The 20,851-nt window shown below is 41.5% G+C and overlaps 2 protein-coding genes across 3 annotated transcripts; both read left to right on the forward strand.

Moving 5' to 3' along the window:
* Nucleotides 1-1,321: 1,321 nt before the first annotated feature.
* On the forward strand, nt 1,322-10,640 carry LOC145997110 (monocarboxylate transporter 7-like). Its single transcript, XM_083133735.1, has 3 exons — nt 1,322-1,577; nt 8,329-8,452; nt 10,477-10,640. The coding sequence occupies exons 1-3, from the start codon at nt 1,461-1,463 to the stop codon at nt 10,638-10,640; spliced, it is 405 nt and encodes a 134-aa protein (XP_082989861.1). The 5' UTR covers nt 1,322-1,460.
* Nucleotides 10,641-12,549: 1,909 nt separating this feature from the next.
* Nucleotides 12,550-19,402, forward strand: LOC145996849 (uncharacterized). Of its 2 annotated transcripts, XM_083133381.1 has the most exons (4): nt 12,550-13,063; nt 14,277-14,688; nt 17,055-17,246; nt 19,038-19,402. In XM_083133381.1, the coding sequence occupies exons 1-4, from the start codon at nt 12,566-12,568 to the stop codon at nt 19,163-19,165; spliced, it is 1,230 nt and encodes a 409-aa protein (XP_082989507.1). In that variant the 5' UTR covers nt 12,550-12,565; the 3' UTR covers nt 19,166-19,402. The 2 variants fall into 2 exon arrangements, with proteins under 2 accessions (XP_082989507.1, XP_082989508.1); XM_083133382.1 differs by lacking the exon at nt 17,055-17,246.
* Nucleotides 19,403-20,851: the final 1,449 nt, after the last annotated feature.

The following is a 20,851-nucleotide window of genomic DNA, read 5'->3' on the forward strand; positions in this document are numbered from 1 at the left end:
GAACTGGAACATGTTTCAGTTCGAGTTCAAATTCGGTTCGCAGTCCCTGGGCACAAGTGGTTCGGATCCCACTTTAAGCTGTAGGTCCAGTCCCGATTAGCCTTACTGTGCATAAAGTGGACTTAAAACACCAAATCAACCAACTAATCACCATTATTATTGATGCAACAGTGAATTACAACACTCAAGTGGCAAACGAAAGAATCAGGATAACGATCATTCTCGCTTGTTTATGTAATCGTCTCAGAGAGAACTGAAGGGGTAAGTTTAAAATGCCATTTTCACATTCATTGATAACGCACAATTATAGGCCACTATATTATATTTTTTATCATTTTCTGGTTCATAAACACTTGAATTGTACAACGAATTTATTTCTCTCTGACACGCCCTTTATACGAAACAGACCTGCCTTCTCTACGTGAGTGATATCTCTCTCTGTCTCTGTCTCTCTATATATATACAGTTTCTAGAATCCCCCCCACTCCAATGGACATTCCTAAGAACAACAATGATAATAAACACTGTTTAAGTCACGGTAGCTCAGGTTAACCTCCGTGGCGGAGTGGTTAGCACAACGCACTATATGTCAGGAGTCCCGGATTCTAGTTCGTTTCGGACATGGATGTTTGTGTTTGTTCCAATGAGAATACAGAAAACAGAAAATTGACATACGTGAAAACTGAGAAAATGTTAATAACGGGGGATACTACCGCATAGGGGCATTCCTTAAAAAAAATGTTTGGCTGCCTGACTACCATGCGAGAGACCCAGGGTTCGATCCTCGGTGGGGGAGAATGAGATTTATTTTCCACCTGTTGAAGCGGCTCCAGCGCCCACCCAGCATCGTATAAAGTGGCGTCGCGCAAAGCACAGGAGAGCACTTTATTTTGTAATAAATATACGAAGACTTATATTGTGTACCAGTAACATAAGTAAAAGACATGTTAGTCTTCACAAAATATTTTATTACAATTAATGATAGACCTGTGTAATTTGCTTGCAAGAAAATTTTCAGCAGAAAGTATGTAACTGTAACTGAGTACTTTTTAAAATGAGTACCTAACTCTAACTGTAACTTTTTTAAGCAAGTAACTGTAATTAGTTACCTTTTTAAAAGTAACTTGTGGATGAGTAGAGGCGAGATGCGTGGTTGAACGGAATGTATCAATGAGTGTTATCATTAAACAAAGCAACACCCTATCTTATCGAAATGCCTGTCTTATCACATATCACATATTGGCATCCCAGATAAGATTATTTCGTGATACACACTGGGTATTGGTCATTTTTTGAAAGAAATACACACAGGAATGAGACTTTTCTGACTAGTGGATATATTCATTTTACGTAGGAAACTCTAGTGCTAGTGGAAAGTGTTGGTTAGGTTGGAAGTGTTGCCAAATAATGAACAACATGAAGAGATCTCGTACCTGACTTGATGGTGGAACTCAACAAAGATGGCACGAAAAGAAAAAAGACTGCTTCTTGATGACATCATCAGTTCCCAAATTGCGTCACCTGCCGCGGATAGAGGCTGGTGTTGGGTGGCCCTGACGGGAATATTTATTGTACAGGTGAGGGTCAAGAAAAAAATATTTATTTTTGTAGGGTGTTTTTTTTAAACACCGCACACAAAACTCATGGTTTCTTGAATTGATATAATTAGGCGTATATTATGGCACCACAAATAAATATAGCCTTGTAATGTAGGGATCGCGAATTTGATCCCCAGTGGAGGCACATTGTAGAGTGAGATGTATAAGTATTGCTAAGTAAGTTCGCCAGTTTATTCTCATTGAGCTTCAAGAATTAAAGCAAAAGCCAAACACGCTTCTGGCATGAGCGTACGTAAACATCCAATCCTTAAGAACAAGTAGGATGCAAGAGAACAATTGATTAACGTAGTCATGGACAATTTGCTAAGCAATACTTATGCATCCCAACATACATTGATTCGAATCCCGCTTTAAGCCAGTCTCACACGGTGGTTAAGTAGGTCCCCAATTCCCTACCCACCTCCGAGTCCAAACTACCATTAGATATTTTACGTCTTCAGTTCGCCAAGGCAGCAAAAGGGGTCTTGCACGATCCTTAAAATCGCATCTTTAAGAATGGCAACTGCACAAACACGGTATACCACTTCGCAAGTTTAGATGCTAACAACTGCTGAAGATTTGGGAAAATAATGTTTTCTCTTAAAAGAATAAGATAATAACATTGGCACTGTTGAAAGATGTAGCACATGTAACCCGTGGGAGTGAATGTGAGTATACAACATATGTTATTTCAAGTTGATATACCACTTTACGGACACACTAGCATAAAGTTGCATTACCCGTATATTACGATAGAAGTTGTATATTCCAATGAAACCCAAAAAGATACAAATGTTGTCAACTGGCACACGGGTTGGGGGGAAAATCTGAAGAAAAAAACGGAGAAGGAAGGCGCGTTGTAGACTTCTTTGTAAATTGAAAAGAAGTTGTTGGTTGTGAGAAATGAAGGATTAATTGTCACAAAAACTACAAATCCTGTTCAAATTGCCTCCCTCGGTTACGTATGCAAGCGCGCAGCCTGCGGCATACTTCAGGTTCAGACACAGTCACTCGCGTTGACACTCTGTCTCTTATGTATTGGGTGGCTGCCACAATTCTCTCTCTCAAGTCTTCTTGGGAGTCCACTGGTGTACCGAAGACTAACTCTTTCATGTGACCCCAAATGTAAAAGTCGCATGGCGCCAAATCCGGACTCCTCGCCGGCCAGGGGGTCGGGCCGCCTCGACCAATCCATCGCATGGGATAATTGTCGTCCAGCCACTGTCGCACACTCCGGAAATAGTGGGCTGGGCAGCCATAATGTTGGTAAATCATCCTCCATCAGCGTCGTCAATTCTTCCCTTAGGAAGTTTTCGTAGGTTATGCCGTTTAAGTTTTGTGGCAGAAAGAATGGCCAGATCACATGATTGTGGATGATTCCCATCCACACATTTAGTGGGAATTTTCTGTGGTGAGCCTTTTCTTTAGATTTTCTTGGGATGACCCTTAGGGGCCCAAAAATGCGCATTATGAAAATTTGTAATACCATCGCGGTCGAATTTGGATTCGTCCGTCCACAGAATTCTTGTCAGACGATGGGGGTCTTCAGTGTAGGAATTTAGTAAAAATCGACAAAAATCCATCCTTCTGACAAGATATCCCTCCTCAATAGCATGCACTGGCGTGTAATGGTATGAATACAGTCGCGCTGTATGCACAGTGAACCAGACTTTCCATTGAGTCAAGCCAAGTCGCCTCGCCACCGTTCTGCTCGAAAACACTGCACGATTTCCTCCTCTTCGACAGGATCATGAACTCGGGGTCTGCCAGCATCGCCTTGGCGTCGTTGAACCGTTCCCGTTTCTCGAATGCGCCAATATGTTTTACCAAACACGCTCACGTCAGGTAAACTCGTTTTCGTTCGTTTATTTCTCACAACCGACAACTTCTTTTCACTTTACAAAGAGGTCTACAACGCGCCTTCTCCGCTTTTTATCCATATTTTCCTCCCACCCCGTGTGCCAGTTGACAATGTTTGTATATTTTTGGAGAGCTTATGAAACAAGGAAGTTTTTTCCGTAATTTTTACGCTAAGTGTGTTACCAATTTTTTGAGTAATCCTCTTTGATTTAAACGATAATTTCCAAATTTCTTCATGGCGTGTGTTCCAATGACTGTTTCTTTCTGTGGGTATGGTAATTTTGGGCATGAATTTTTTTCCCAGTAGTCACTCATTCGTCAGTTGTTAGCAACGTGTCAATTAAGTGCCCAGGCTTTAGTAGTTTTTTCAAAATTATTATAGTTTTTTGGTCGCAAGTCGGAATATGTCACGAAAATCTACAAACTGCAATAACACGAAACCCATTGATTTCAGATCCCCGGTGCATAGGGTCAAATTTGTTGCAAATGTGCTCTAGTATTACCCCTTTCCAGGAATAGGTCGAATTTCCAATCACCCTGTATATCATTACAACACTAGCAGATTAATTTACTACGGTGCTACTACACACAGCACAGTCTATTTGTTACAGTCAAATACTGTACATACGCCGCATGTGGCTGTTCAGTGTTTACTGTTTACTTCAAAATAGTATTCGCGTCGGTTGTGAAAGTAAAATAACAGTATCACAGTAGGAAATTTAGACATACGAACTATTTATTTAGAACAATAATAATTAGTAGACTCTTCACTCAACAAATAAAACATTCGCCCCAATCCTTCTTTGCTGCCTTGAATAAACAGTTGAACATCTGTTGCCTTTCTTCTTCTTCTTCTTCTTCTACCTCTTACTTCAGCTAGCCAGTGTGCTCCTCAATTCTGATTGGTAGTTCAATGGTATTAACGATGGATTTAGAGACGGTTTCTAATTGTGTCGGGAACTGAATAAGAGAAAGTTCTCACACGATCGTTAAGTAACGAAGCTAGAAGTCGATAGCGAAGTGAGGACGTACCTAACTGCCGTGTGAGACTGGCTTTAAACTGTAGATCCAGTCCAGATTAGCATATCTGAGCATAAAGTGGAGTTCACAAGTAAATGTAAGGAATCAGGGCTCTCGAGGGCAGGGCTCTTAAAAGTCCAGGAATTTTTAATAAATGCAATTCGGTCCAGGGGAGAAAATCAGCAAGCGTAAATGGGTTCTGGACCGTAAAGAACCTTTATATCTGTAAAGCATTTCAATTCGGTCCAGAAACCTTTCTTTCCGGATGAATTTAAATACGGTACAGGAACCTTTTTTCCAGATGAATTTAAATACCGTACAAGAAGCTTTCTTTCCGGATGAATTTAAATACGGTCCAGAAACCTTTTTCCCGCATGAATTTAAATACGGTGCAGGAACGTTTCTTCCGGATAAATTTAAATCTGATCCAAGTTCCGTATTAAAATGAAGCAATTCGTAAATTTTGCGAGAAGGTTCCTGTTGCGGAACCTATTAGAACCGAATAGAATTTATGGCTTCCTGGAATATGGAAACTCCTATCTATCATCATCAGTATTCTTTCATCAATGGCATTTTTTTTCAAAAGTTAAATAATTCCATTCAAAATATTTAATGGAAACACTTGCATTTGTATTTTTGTTGTTTAGCTTCGCTTTTCTGCCACTTTTGGCTAATTTCGACGATGAGGATGTGCGATGATTTCAGGAAATTGATAAAGGGAAAGAACAGCCATATTCAGGCCGAGATTCGAACCCGAGACGCATGGAGTACTAGCGTGTTGTGATAACCACATTATGGAAACATCATCCAAAGTTAATGCAAACATGGTCCTCCCTTAACACTTCTCGAAACCTAACGAAAACCTCTGAAAATTTTGGGACTGCAGTAAGAAAGAAATTGAACGTTTTGTCGATTGTCGTTGCATCGACGATTACACCAACCCACCAACCTACAAAGATTGTTTCTTAGGAGAACGGTGAGAGATAAAAGGGAGAAGATCAGGTCTATATCGAAAGAGACGAATCCTGCGTTCAATAGTTCTAAAGATTTGCACTAGATGGCATCAGGCAACTGGAATCCCCCACAAAACATACTTCCTTCCACTTGCTGTAATATTTGGATGATAAAAACGAAACATGTAATGCATTAACGTTAGGCCGTTGAAAGTTACGTCCTCCCCTGCCTCTGAAGCCTCTACCTGCACCCCTGTTACCTCTAGAGAAATACTGAGTTTGCCTGTAAAAGTTCTGGCGTGGAACTTGGTTAGAGAAGCTACCATTATTACTAGAGACGTACGTTCTATTCTTGCCACCTCTAGATGGCCAATAGTTGTTTCTGGTTTTGCATTTGTTGTATTAGCTTGTTGCTCTTTGTCACAGAATTGATCAGTTCTTGGTGTGAAATTTGCATATCGTGCAGTTTGTTTGCAAGAAGGCTAACGTCGTGATTATCCTGAGCGGTGCTATTTGGAACGGCCGTGCGTGGAAAAGAGGCGCCCTGAACGGTCGTCGATCTGGCTGACTCGTCTGGATTGGCAGCTGTTTCCATCGTGGGAGCTGCTGCCCTCGCAAGTTTGTGCCTGTGAACGTGTTTCCTTCGTGTCGACTTCGCAGGGATTTTCTCCTCGTCAGACGAGAAGGGATCGGAAGACGACGCGTCGGAATCAGAACCAAAGACTGTATTAATTTTTTCTTATCGATTGCGTTCTTTAGCGATGACTCGACGCTTCTCCACGCGTCTGGGCGAGCTAATAAGGTCTTCCAAATGTGTGAATTCCTTTTCAGCGGCTTCCAGGTATTTATCCTGGAGGCCACATATGATGGAATACATGAGCTTATCCTCTCGAGTGCCAGGAACAAGTTTCCTGACCAGAGCGGATTTGCTCGTTAGGTAATTCATCACCGTTTCATCCTTCCTTTGGAACGTGTCTTTTAATTTGTCCTCGAGATCGTTGTAGGACAACATAGCAAAGTTCGGGGAAAGCTTTATGCCAGAAAATCATTCCAGGGCGATTCCCTTCAACGCTAACGCCAGAGCCGATTTCTTTCGCTCTTCGTTCCACCCGTGAAATTCCGCCAGGTTGTCGAACTTCAACAAGAACTGATGGACATTGTCTCGTTTTCCTCCCGAAAATGCGGGCGTTTGAAAGGATTCGGTATTCGACATGTTTACCTGAAGGTCGCACGAGTTTACTTGATGCCCTAAGGACTCTTCGGGGTGGTTTGGACAGTGCGGATCAGCTAATGCATCGATTCGAGTAGCCTGTATTTGCCTACTTAAAGATCTGGTAATGACTCGCCGATTGGTGTGGGGGATGAGGGTAGACGAAACAGCCAATGAATGAAGTTCATCGAGGGTGCGATCGAGTTCATCTTCGAGTTCATTGAGCCTATCCATTGAACACTCATTGCTTGGCAAATGGAAATAGACATGCCAATTGGTGGGGGGGGGGGGGGGGGGGGTTGATGCCAAACGAGAGAAAAAGAAAGTTTAAAAACCGGGAAGCGAAGCCTCCACCACTTAAATCGTCTACTTTACCATATTGATAGAGCACTTATTTCGGGAGAAATGAAATAAGGTCAGATGGTGTTTTACTGTTTACTGAGCTAACCAAATAAGAGTAGGAGGAGAAGGGTACGTGGCTCTGCTTCCTGGCGACGGCACTGGTTGCTACTATCAATGATCTACCAACTGATTACAACTGAAATAAGGCCTATTGACAGGGCATCTTTTGCTTAAATAGCAGCCAGTTCCGCTGTACTTTGCAACCTCCGTTTCCTGTGGAATTCTCTGCAAGTTGGCGCATTCCAGGAGACGGAGGAACCGGATGTCAAGTACATCAGTACGCAGACGTTCTGCACCCACATCCCTAGCCATCTACAGTATGCGAATTAACGGAGGGGGAGGGTGATGCTAGGAGGATTTCCCCCCACACAAAGTATTTTATCCCCGGCAAAAAAAAATTATCCCTCCCAGGGATGTTTTTATTCCCCTCAATGAAAATGGAATTGAAAGCATACAGCGTAGATACCATTTCTTAACCATGTGACGCACACAACAGAGAAATAATTCGTCTCCAGTACATCGTGCAACGACGCAAATGGCAGAAGAGCGAAGTAAAATATACCAAATCAATCAATCGATCAATCATTCGTGTCCATTAATGGTACAGTCAGCAAATATTTCCAGCAGCCTTGTGGATTAATGAAGGACCCTTCTGCAACTGACCAACCTCATCAAATATGTACTAAAGAGTTCGCAAAAAAACTTGCATAGGTAGGTTAAATGGACATTAAGTAATGGAACCGGAGATATCTAGAAAACGTTAATGTGATTCGAATGGTGAAATTGTAATGATATTTTATTACAAAGAATATCGTTTTCTGTCAGTTACAGCAATTAACTACTTCTATATCCAACAAAATAACGAGAGAACCTTTTCACAAGAGACATTAGAATCATTTTCATGTTCACTGCCTTAACTAGTGGCGTGCAGAGATTGGGAAACAAATAATATTAATTCTGACGTTCGAGACTGAAAAAATTCTCCACATCTCAACCAGGTCGAAAAAAATTCGGGACGGGAAATTTCGAAAATTTCAGGATGCGGTGAAGACCTCGAATAGTACACAGTATTTCATCTTCAAGTGATTGTTTTTACTTTTCTGGAATAAAATTGTTAATTTTGAAAAAAAAATCAGACACTTGTAGACTAGTGTAGAAAATATCAACAATTAACCTAGTTTCAGTATGATGATGTAATTTGTGGTAAAATTTACAATTGTTGCTACACTTATTTTAAAAAATTAACAATATTTTATTTTTCAATCAACTTTCTTCTTTGTTTTAGTTCAGTGTTCCGAGCGTCCTAAGCTCTTACGGAATTGACTTGGTGGCAGCGATTGACAGGGGAGTTCCTCTCAAGGATGCCGTATGGAATCCCGTCCTTTTCGCGGCGTTCTGGTGCATTACAGGTAAATATAAATACTGTCTCTGCTTCATGCTGCTGTTTAGCGCTTTAAAATCATTTTCCATGACGACTAATAGCTTTATTAGAATGCAGTGTATTTATTTATTTATTTACTCTTATTTGGGATTACCGCTTTTTACACTTTATCCCATAACTATGTACTGTACATAAACTTACATATTTCTTTTTTTACTTTGTATACATTATTATTATTATTATTATTATTATTATTATTATTATTATTACTAAACATTTTGATGGAAAATACTCTTACTAAACTGTTATGCCACATTTCCTAAAAAAAATATAACAATATACAGGGTGTCGCAAAACAACTTGAACAAAGCTTGGGTGCTGTTAGATATCATAAAAACAAGTAACTTTTTCTTATAAACTTTACCTTGAGAGCGCTTAGTTGCGGCGCTATAAGCGCTTAAAATCTATCCTGTATGTAGCTATGCAACCCAACACAACAAAAGACCGCTCCGACATAACCTCCAGGGGCGCGTGGCAGGGTTGCCACTAGCGTCACTTAGCAGTCTTACCTGAGCCAAATACAAAATAATAATGATACTTGCGATGTTGTAAGAAGTATGTACAGTACTTACAAACTTACCAAAGCAAAGGATTTCCAATAAATGAGAACTGAAATTCAAGAACGCTCGTTATAAAAAGTCTATCGTGTTTCGACCGCCATGCAATATGAATAATCCCAAGAGAGGCTTGCGACAGATGTTGATTAAATCGACGAACGAGCAAATGCTAACATAATGTGCTCCCCGCCTCCTTTCGAACACGCAGACTGTAACAATTTATTTGGAAATTATACCTTGGCATGTAGCGTAATTTCTAACCAAGTCCGTCACATAATACGGGATGAAGCCCCCCACTGAAAACAAAATAATATCAATGTATTTTGCAAAAAAATGAAAAAAGTCGTTAATTCAGAATAAAATTTAAAAAGGTCCTCCGTGGCGGACTGGTCCCTACAGGGGCCCCAGGTTCGATTATCGACCTGCGCGTGGATATTCTTTGTGAGTGTTGCTTCATCATATCATCATTCATCCTCATTTTAATGATTAGCCAAAATTAGCAGAAATGCAAAGTAAACTGAACCAAATCAATCAATCAATCAATCCATATAAAAAACTAAAGCCAAATTATTCACACTTATGTGAAATGCCGAGCTGTATGGGGCGCTTGGAATGAACAATGATAAAACAAAAGACAGCTACTTGTATGCTCCACTCGCTACTTTATTACTTTTTGCCGTCAAATAAGCACAGGCTTTCAAACATCAAGAGTCCTCCTCCTTGGCCGTGCGATCTAAGGTGATGTGCTTTGGACTCCGACTGCGGGACAGCATGGGTTCGAGTCTCTGGGTTTTCGGCCTGTGTATAGGACCGGTGGCAAACCAACATCGTGAGGAAATTCGGGAGCTACGAGTGAGTAGCGTAACCCGGTCCCGGATGTCTCCTACAACGGCTGGGGTTTCGACGTGCTGACCACACGTCACCCCATTACCGGTTGAAGATCTCCACACCTCTATGTAGGATTGTGTGAGGGAGACTGGCCAAGGCCCTTCGAGGGCTGTTGGGGCATGGATTATTATTATTTAAACATCAAGTATCAAAATGTCTTTTAAACATTTTAAACATTTGTAAAAAAAACAAGTCGTGTGTTTTAAACGTTTAAGACATGCCAACCCTGGTTGTAACACTTCTTTTAGCACAATTTTTTTTCAAAATAAAAGAACGTGAAAATCAAAGGAAGATGGTGAAATATAGAACTTAAAGCTAAAGAATAGGGTATACCCCTGTCTCTTTGGGGTTATATACCTTCTTGAAAATGCCTGGGCATGCAATTAATGTTAATGTTCTATTTAAAGTACTTAAATAATTTAAAATCAATAAAATATGGGTGAACAAAAAACAATTTTAAAAAAATAATGGAAATAGATGACAAAATAATAATATTTATTTATTATTTACGTATTTACCCCCTTTACATTTCTCTTTCTTTATTTAGACCCTTGGAGTTATTCGCTGACGATACTGGCCAGTCACCGATCCCTCGCCTTTTCTGGAGTTCTCTTCGTTTCGGTTGGTCTGTTGGTGAGCAGTGTTGCCAGCTTTCTCTCTTTGCAGCGAGCAGCGTTTGGAGTGCTAGGAGGTAAGTCCAACTTCCTGTAAAACACCCTTTAGAAATTTGGGAGCGACAGAGATTGTTTTAATAACGTCAGAAAGGTAACTCTTTACTTTAGTCTTACGTCATTGGAATATTTATTATAAGGTTTAAACAATAAAGATGGGGATTCATTCAGGAGGCTTGTTAAACTTGTATTTTGATATTAACTACTGTTCAGTTCACAAAAATCTCATGAACTCATGTACCATGATATTAATACACACCAGCAATGCATTCTTTCTTATATTTTTTTACAAAAAAGTGTGTTATTTACTAATTTCAATGAGCACTCCACGTATCACGGTAACAAATATAATAATAATAACAATAATACCACAAATTATGGGGTTGGGTCGGGCCCAACGGCCCTATGTACGTTGGCTCCATTGTACATTTATGTTTACATCATTTGGTCACATTTCGCATTTAGGGGAGAATTGCCGAAATTGGACCAGTTGATACTATTTTGCTTCTGCATCAAAAACAAGACACAGAAAAAGAACGAAATTGTAGGTATGAGAAGCACAAACTATTAGCTTTCACTACATATATGTATTTCAACAAAAAATGCAGGAACCAATATAATAGGGTAATGAGATCGGTCCATTATAGGCAACTGGTTTCCTAACTTGGACCACAGGTTGCTTAGGTTGGACCGCTCACAAAAGGCATGTACGTATGTATGTCTGCGGTATCTAGACACCTGCAGCACTCACTGCACACACCATTGGGGTATTTACTCCACGTTTGCCGCTTGTAACAGCACCTACCTGTGATTTTCCTTTCTTTGCTACAATTTTTTGTGGACGTTTCTGGACTGTGGTGAAACCTGACTCATCCACGTTGAATATTCGGTCAGCTGTAACACCAAACAAACCATACCTTCTACTACACTCGTTCAAGCCACAGTCCCCATTATTGTATGCTGCTATAGTCATTTGCAATTCCATCTCTGTCCACAGTGCATACTTTCTCCGGTCTAAATTGGGAAACACGTGCTGGTCCTACTTAGGCAATATACCCGGTTAATAAAAATATGACGCTACACGAACATACACAACTAAACCATACTTTTGCCACATGTAGTTAGTGGTTAATGAATGGCACTTTTATAATATACTACAGGATATTTGATTACTTACCCCTAGTCTACACACGAGCTTAAGATCCTAAGCACAATAATTGCAACAATGGAAACACAATAACAGCACTCCTACTTCGTCGAACGTCTCTAGTTGTTCAGTCATTTGTACATGGCACTGACGACAACCAGTTGTGCTAACTCACCTGTTTCAAATACTCGTCTATAGGCAAAAACAAAGGCGGTCCAACTTAAGCAACGGTCCAATTTCGGCAACTCTCCCCTACAAGGGAGAGTCAAATGAAAACCTTAATATATTTTTGTTTCTTATCTAGTAGATTTCTGTATGTAGGTTTGCACAAGTTTGCTGCATTTTGTCACGGATCTTTGCTGATCTACATAAATTTTCAACTTTGAGTTGGTGCCTTTGTACCTCAAGAAGAATAAGTCTTTGGGATCCACGTGCATGAGCCACTGCGAAAGCCTTTGCATCCATCCGCCTGCGAACTGAGGCTATTGTCGAAGTTTCTCCTCCATTAATAAACTTGCTGTTGCTGGTGTGGTAAGCACGCACAGAGATATTGAATTTTCATTTGCCGAGAAATTTCTGTACGTTTTAGTCTGGCAGAGGGCAAGAAAGCACTGCTCTTCGCCGGTGCAAGTGTGCATAGGAGGCGCCATCTTTAAAATGACAAAAATGGCGTTTTGAAGCTCACTTGACTCTTGTAATATGTACCGTGTTTGCTTATGGCAAATCATACAAGGGAGTTGTCAAATACTTTCACTGTACGTTTCGAAGTGGCTAATGCAATCTTAATTTTGATTTCAGGGATGGGGACGAGTCTAGTGATGGCCCAGGCGGACCTCCTGCTGAAAAAATACTTCAGCAAGAAGTTCCACATCGCCAGGGCAGTCAGCAACTTCGGCCTCGGCTTGGGCCTCCTCTTCATGCCGCTGGCCGTGAACAGGATCCTCGACGACTACAGTCTTCCCTCCACGCTGGTGCTGCAGACGACCGTCGTTCTGCAGGCCTTCGTCGGCGTCTCCCTGTTCCGCGATCCCAGCGCCACTCAACGCCAGTCGGCGTCCCAGTACACGCTGCTCGACGACGACGACGAAGACAACGACGACAACTTCGGTCCCAAATACTCCAACATGGTGGTGCCATCCAGCGGCGAAGCTCCGAAACTCCCAGAGTCGACGAGTCTTGAGAAGTCCAACGAAGACCTGGACAAGATAGAGTCTTACGAGGAGTACAAGCAGAAGCAGCAGCGGAGGGAGTCTGCGAGAGGGTTCCTGGAGTCCGGGACGTCTCCCAAACCGCTCTTCGACGAGTTCCAGAGCACGGTAAGGCCATTCTTAGACGAAAGCATTTTCCTTAGCATTGTTCTTATAGTGCAGGAGGCCTTAGAAAGATCGTTTCGCGGGCTAACAGCAGACGTCGTTCGCACACTATTGACGATACTCTCATGTCGTCTGCTCCTCAGCCGAACAAACAGGCCGAGGAAGCAAGAGGCAGAGGTCACTCACACTTCCAGAAGGGTACAGCGAGCTAGCTGTGGCAACCGGGCTCGCTCATTCGCGGACCTGATTGCTTCTCGCAGACACAACCCCATATTGTCGTCTGCTGTAAGCCCGCGAAGCGATCTTTCTAAGCCCTCCTGCACTATAGCATTTATGCCATGACCATTATGTTACCGTGTAGGTTCGCTTTAGACGAAAGCATGAGATTGATTAATTTGCTTTATTTTACTTCGCTTTTTCTGCCACTTTTGGCTAATTTGCGAAGATGGGTATGAGTGATGATATGATGAAAATGATGAATGGACGCTCACAAACATTCACGCTCAGGCCGGGATTAGAACCCGGGACACCTCTGGTGCCGTAGCGCGATGTGCTAACCACTCCGCCACGGAGGCCGGCTAGCGTTTACATGAAATTGAAGAAGACACACAATCCACCGATTCTTTTATGAAACTACAACAGTTTTAGAATTCTTGCAAAATTTCGAAAACTTCTTTCTTTGCATCCTTTGGGTCTAGAGAGAAGTTCACAAAAGAAAAGAAAAAATACGAAATGTCAAAAGACGTTTTAATTGAGTGTGAGTTTTTTTTTTAAGTCTACTTTATGCACAGAAAAGCTAATCGGGACTTGACCTACAGTTTAAAGTGGAATCCGATTCGCTATCTGCCTCCACCGGGTATCGAATCCAGGACCCCTTGATTACACGGCGACGATGTTACCAATGCCATCGGGGAGGCCCTGAATACATTTTAAAGTGTTTTAATGCTACATGAGAATAACTTGGGAGTTATTTGATGTCATTAAACGGATGTTATGCGATGAGTTAGTATGACTCGGTCGGCAACGAGCCTTTGTTGAACTGGAATTATACAAGTATTCGGCATCGGTATCTGTTCAAAGTGGTATCGGCTCATTTGTTTAAAACAGTTTTTGTTCTTGTTTAACACTGATTTAAACATTTAAAACATGTACAAAACAAAAAACCGTTTTATTACTTTTTTTAAAAAAGAACACAAATTTTCGAACCCTGTTGCAGAGCGACGCGGCCCAGAATGACGTGGTGTACTCCTTCGAGGAAGAAAACGGCGAGAACGTTCTCTGGGTGAGGAAAACGGTGAAGATGAGTTCTGGGCAGAGATGGTGCTCGCTGCTCTGCTCAAGGCTCGCCAGGATGTTCAAGGTCACCTCCGTCTTCAGGCCGTTCTTCCTCCCCGTGCTCGTCTCCACCACGACCACCAGGCTCTCCTTCCTCATGTTCTGGACGCTGACTCCCGCCCACTGCATCCAGCACGGCTACGAGCTCCACGACGCCGCTCTGCTGCTCATGGTCTCCGGGCTGGCGACCACCTGCGTCTCGGTCATCGTCTCCTGCCTCAGAAGTCCCTCGCAGAACCTCAGGAGGGGACTCTACGTCGGCGGGTGCCTCGTCGCTTCCGTTGGATTCTTTCGTAAGTGCCACGTTTCTTTTAGTGCGAGGAACAAGCACTGGGTTGGGTGGAAGTCGAGTGATAGATCCGAGGTGTAGCCATTCTCCTCACCCACCCAGCCGTGTCCAGGCTGATGGAAGATGGACCTGCTCCTGCAACTCCATAAGTATCGTTAGTCTTCTGCTCCTTCTTCCCAAGCTCTTCCTTACCTTTAGCTCTTTCGTAGAGAATTCCTTCATCATGCCTGTTGAGAGCAGGTTCTTCATAACACCATTAAGCCTTGTTTCCATGATTATGAAAAAATATAAATATGCTGACCAAGGCAGTAATTTATTTTATTAAAAACATAAACTAAACGTAACGTTTCAACCTTCTAGCAAGGTCTTCATCAGACTCTGTATCAAGTACAAAAGTCTGATGAAGACCTTGCTAGAAGGTTGAAACGTTACGTTTAGTTTATGTTTTTAATAAAATAAATTACTGCCTTGGTCAGCATATTTATATGTTTTCAGGTTCTTCAGTATCACAGAGCGTGGAGGTCAAAATACAACTCGAAGAAGTCGTAAGCAAAAGTGTGGAATTCACAAACTAATCAATGTAACATGAGAAAACAAATTACATTATGAAACATGTCCTTTTCTATCCAGAAGGACGATATAGATTGACAGTGTACATGGGGAAACGAGACGTAGGAAAAAATAAAGATAGATAAATCATAATAAGCAGGTTTGGCACACAGCGATTATACAGTTCATGTCTGGTGCACAGAATCCGTCAGTATACGACCATACCAACTACGCTCTCTTATATTGTTAACATTTCTTTGATGATTCATTGTGTTTACGCCCCACAGATATCACCACTTTAGTTTTAAGGCTCTACCAAAGTAATTAATACGTTATCTTACATAAAACCTCCAACCATCTGACCTACGTTACCCTAACGACTGAAGCCCAAGCTGACCCTTACAACCAGGTAGTAGTACAAGGATTAATACTGTATTATATTCGGGTACATGTCACAATTAACACTATCGTCCACTGAGAACGGGAATGTTCCATCTCCATATTTAGAAATTGAGATATGTTGGATATGACCCATTTAGGATACAATTGTTTCGTCTATGCTGTTGTCTAATATCTATATACCAACAATCAGTGCTTTTTTTTCTGGGTAGCAAGGTTCCGGCCCTCTCCAAGTTGGCTTGTTCTTGTGTTCATAAATGATCCCCTGTAAAAGGTGCCGGTATGGCTTACCGTTGCGTACCGCCAGAAAAAAAGCACTGCCAACAGTTATATTTTGAGAATAAAAAAAAGGTAAAGTGTTCCCCTGTGCTTAGCACCACGCCATTAAGGCGTATAGGGGGTGTGGGGGTAACGCCCCACACTTTCTTGATCCGGTCGTGAGTAGGGGTGATGTGATCAGCACCACGCCCCTGACCGCCTTTACCCCCCAGGGTTTCCCCCAGGTACCCATGTTATTCGACGCTGGGTGGGCGCCGGGGCCGCTTCCAACGTTAGAAAAGTTCCCGGATTTGAACCGGCCGGGGATCGAACCCGGGACCTTGAGCATGGTAGTCAGACGCGTTACCGACTGAGCCATCGCGGCCACTATATTTTGAGAATAGTAAAATTAATAAATTATCATTTTATTGATACTGCTATGCTTATTATCATCAAATAATTTGAATGTAAATATTGGGAAAGATCATCTATAACTATATTCTTAACTTTATATTACAGTTTGGTTTTTATTTTTTAAAACTCGCTCTAAATATTTCATAAATTTTTCCAGCCATTTCAACCAAATGTGGTATCAATTGTCGGATATTGATTATTATTTGATTATACAGGCTGTGTCCGAAATGTACAAAGGGCAGACTTGAAGCGTGGCCTTGTCGGAAGCGACGTCACCTACTGCAGTTCGGAAGCACCAATTAAACGAGCAATCGAGAAAACATCGTGGAGCACGCATCGTTGCAGGCTTGAGTAGGCTACTGGTCTCGTGGACTCGTTGTTCATTTGTTCGAACAACAAGTTGTTGGTTGAAGTTCTTCTAATGTGTGGAAATGTATGGATAAGAACATTTCAAAAAGCTATGTGATTTCTATGGGGAAAACAATTGTTTAAAAAGCGGGGTGGGGGAACAACGCGTCCTCAGTGTTACCTACTGATCGTATTTGGCGCTGCAGGCGAGAGACTTTCACTTCCAGTCCACAGCTTCAAGACTGAACTGCGAGACCATTCTCGGAGGATGTTCGCTTCAAGTACGGTCTTGCACCTTTCGGACAGGGCCACAGTTAGTGCAAAATGTTAGCTAGAGCAATGGAAGGTATTTATACGTGGCCATTTATGCTCATAAACTAAGTGTTATTATTTGTTCCGCAGTGGTTTCCCAGTCGTCGCCTTCGAGATGGCTCCTGGAGGCGTGCGTCCTGATCGGCTTCGGCGCGGGGGCTGTCCACGTGGTAGGGGAGGAGATGATGCAGGAAGACGCCGGGGCCTTCGAGTTCTCCAACGCCCAGGGCCTCCTCAAGGTCACCATGGGAGTCCTCATAGTGCTCCTGACGACCGCATTTGGTAAGGAATCACGACTGGTAAAATCTGCTCAAAGCAACGTCATGGCCAAAAAAGTATCATCTATCCGTCTCGGTGGATCGATGTTTAAGTCCCGGCTTTCACATGTTTCTATCTTTGTGAGTGTCCCTTTATCAATTTAATTTAATTATCGTTCATCCTGTCATCAGCCAAAATGTGACAGAAAATAACATGAAAAGAAAAATGAAAGTAAAAAATCATTAACGCAATCCTTCACAAAAAAAGATGTCCCAGGTTAGAATCCTGGAGGAAACTTCGTTGTTTTTAAACCATCACTAACTCCTCACACCATCCTCGTCACAGCTAAGCTAAACTTAGGAACGCGACCTATAAACTGAAGTAGAGATACCTCAATCGTGAAACCCCTAGAAGTAGGCAACCCAGATTACACCAAAATTGACAGAAAGCTGTTTCAACTGCGGACAGTATAACCACAGATAAGGGTATTATAAGGAGATGTTGAACTCAGGCAGCAAACCTTCTGCGCTATAAATTACTGTCTGCAAGCAGTTATGAAATCGACCGCTGGGAGGTGCCACTCGCACCTTTTTGTTTCACTTGTCATAAGTCATGGCAACTATGTATCTCCACCGGCTTTCGAACCTGGGACCCCTTGGTTACAAGGGAAGGACTTTACCACTACGCCATCGGGGAGTCCCAGTATTTTTTTTAATATCTGTGCAATTATATCTAACCTGATATTTTTTAAAAATGTTTCAACCAAAATAAATGTAAAGGATCACGAACAATTGATTTGGCTACGTGAAGCTTCTCCCTCCTCCAAAAGAGAATCCTGGCGTTGAAGTAAGATAAAATGTTTCCAATTTCTTCCAGTTATCTCAGAGATTCAGGCCATCCTGATTTAGTTTCAAGAAGCTACTAATCTGATATATTCGTATAAGTCGATAACACAAAATGGGAAGGAAGAATATTTGTGTAAAAGTTAATTTCTGACTATGGTAGGTGCGTCCCACTCTGGCATCAGTGGGCCCCCAATATTTTACTTGCAGGGGGGCCCCAGAGAACTGCGCTTCGTCACTGTTCCATACACTTTCAAATGTATATCTTAGATTTATCGTATTGTCCCCTGTATGCGAGGAAAAAAAAATAGTTGCCATGACTTATGACTTAACCCTCGTGTATGTATATGTATGTATGTATGTATGTATGTATATATATATATATATATATATATATATATATATATATATATATATATATATATATATATATATATATATATATATATATATATAGATATAGATAGATAGATAGATAGATAGATAGATAGATAGATAGATAGATAGATAGCTGGATAGATAGATAGATAGATAGATAGATAGATAGATAGATAGATAGATAGAAAGCTTAGGGTATGGTCACGTTATATCTGGTTTCAGCAAAACTTGTACATTGATGTACACAGCGGAAAACGGTAGAACAAACTTGACTCCTTGCGTTGTTTGGGTGACTTGGTTTATGAACGTAAACCATTGCATACACATAAATCAAGAATTATCACAATCGGATGCCTAGGCACGGATGTTGTTTGTGAGTATCCTTTCCTCAATTTCATCTAATCACCACTCATCCTCACCGTCGCAATTAACGAAAATTGGCATAAAACGACGTAAAATAACCAATGTAGCAAATATAGAAAATATAGGCCTGTTAATATGGTTGATGACCCATTTCATCGTCAGACATGTTAATGGAAGTTTAACTGTTATGAAAAGTTAAGGTTACAAATTTCTCCTTCAATTTTCGTTACAGATGTCATTCAGAACCTTGAAAGAGGATACAATGCTTACTTCAGGGCCTTGGCTGCAGCTCAGCTGGTGAGCGCGTTCATGTGGTTGGTGTCTCCTGTTGTGATGAAAATGTGCAGAAGGAAAACTTAAAATACTAATGTCCTAAGTTCGTAACTGGACTCGCTACTCAATTCTCATTGCAATGATGATAAAGTGCTACAGATCATTGAGCTTCTAAAGGAAGGACTGAAATTTGAACATTCTGTGAAGGATCTCAGTGACCTGCTGTACGCGCTAGCAGCCTGAAATGAACAACGGCGTCTATCACTGACTCGATAACGAACACGTTTATCGTGTAGGTGCATACACTTTTCTCGGAACCTTGGAAAGAAGTGTTTACGTAACTTAATATAAACTCTACCCTAAATTAAATTAGTCTCTGTTTACTCTTAAGTACGCTAATATCCTGAATAACCATAGTTCATTAAATATTCTACCTAATGAATCATAACTAGACCTCGGATTTTAACCTATTTTTTTTCCTTTGCAGGTAAATAAGAAATAACATGTTATATCAGCGTTTCATTAAAAAACGAAACAACTGACGAAGTTTTATAGTACCTAAAATAACCTATTTTGCTTTTTAGAACCTATTTTAGGTTTATGTGCCTAAATGAAACCTATTTTTAGGTTTTTATATATTTTTTAAGGTTTTACAGGATTTTTATATCTCACAGAGGCATTTACTAGGTTTGGTGGCGAAATAATTCAATGACTGGCGTGTTTAAAACATGTTTTCTGTCGATTTACCTCCCTCCCAAGTATATGATGTTTATCAAAGCTTTAAACAAAACAAAAAATGTCTGACGTCACTTTTACCTGCAGACAGTGGCGGCGAAAGGGGACAGTTCCCCCCTACTTTTTTACCCCTGCACTATAGACTCTTAATGCTAAGCCTTGCCTACTAAGATAAAGTAAACTGTCTTTGCCCCCTCCCCCTCCCCATTCTCAGTTTTGGCACCTAATCGTCTCTACTGCCTGCACAGTCCAAAGTGCAAACTTCTGATCTGTGTGACCTTTTCTCAGCAACGTCCTTGCATGAAACTACTTTGAGGTTCACCGAGAGTCTAATAAAAAATTACCGGTAGTAAAGGCGGGGGCCGGAATGTGATAAATAAATGGCCGAGATCGCGAATCGTATTCTCTATATTCATTTAGGCATGTTGCAATGCACAGAAAGTGCTTTCGCTTTTAAAACTTAGTGCATATTTAGTTCCACACCTTGGCCGTTCGGTCTAAAACGCCATGCTTTGGGCTCCGGCTACGGAACGCGCAGATTCGAGTCTCCTAGGAAGAAGCGTAACAAATTTCCTCCTGAGACTTCGGCTTGTGTATGCGACCGGTGGCCACCCACCATCATGAGGAAATTGGGGAGCTACGAATGGGAACGTAACCCTGTCACGAAAACAACAACGACTGGGGGTTATTCTTGCTCACCACACGTCACCCCGTTACTGGTCGGATGATCTCCCGACTCGGCAGGTGGAAGTGAGGCCGGCAGCGATTCTTTTTTCCAGTCAACTTGTGAATGCGGATTCATTTCTTGCTCTCTGATTGGCTGTTCGAAAGTTACGGTGCTCTGATTGTGAGAATATCGTATTTCCTATTTTCAGCGCAAATTTGCTGCTTTATAATCTAATCTAACCTAACCTAACGTACAGCGCAAATAAGATATTCTCACAATCAGAGCACCGTAACTTTCCAACAGCCAATCAGAGAGCAAGAAATGAATCCGCATTCACAAGTTGACTGGAAAAAGAAAAACCGCAGGCCGGC

The sequence above is a fragment of the Lepisma saccharinum genome, chromosome 13 (genome assembly GCF_977018435.1).
Source record: "Lepisma saccharinum chromosome 13, izLepSacc3.1, whole genome shotgun sequence".
NCBI classification, from domain to species: Eukaryota; Metazoa; Arthropoda; class Insecta; order Zygentoma; family Lepismatidae; genus Lepisma; species Lepisma saccharinum.

Coding starts and splice junctions, on each gene's coding strand:
- LOC145997110 (XM_083133735.1), top strand. CDS start 1,461: ATGGCACGAAAAGAAAAAAGACTGCTTCTTGATGACATCATCAGTTCC. Junction 1,578..8,328: donor CGGGAATATTTATTGTACAG/GTGAGGGTCAAG, acceptor TCTTTGTTTTAG/TTCAGTGTTCCGAGCGTCCT. Junction 8,453..10,476: donor GGCGTTCTGGTGCATTACAG/GTAAATATAAAT, acceptor TTCTTTATTTAG/ACCCTTGGAGTTATTCGCTG.
- LOC145996849 (XM_083133381.1), top strand. CDS start 12,566: ATGGCCCAGGCGGACCTCCTGCTGAAAAAATACTTCAGCAAGAAGTTC. Junction 13,064..14,276: donor TCGACGAGTTCCAGAGCACG/GTAAGGCCATTC, acceptor ACCCTGTTGCAG/AGCGACGCGGCCCAGAATGA. Junction 17,247..19,037: donor GCTCCTGACGACCGCATTTG/GTAAGGAATCAC, acceptor TTTTCGTTACAG/ATGTCATTCAGAACCTTGAA.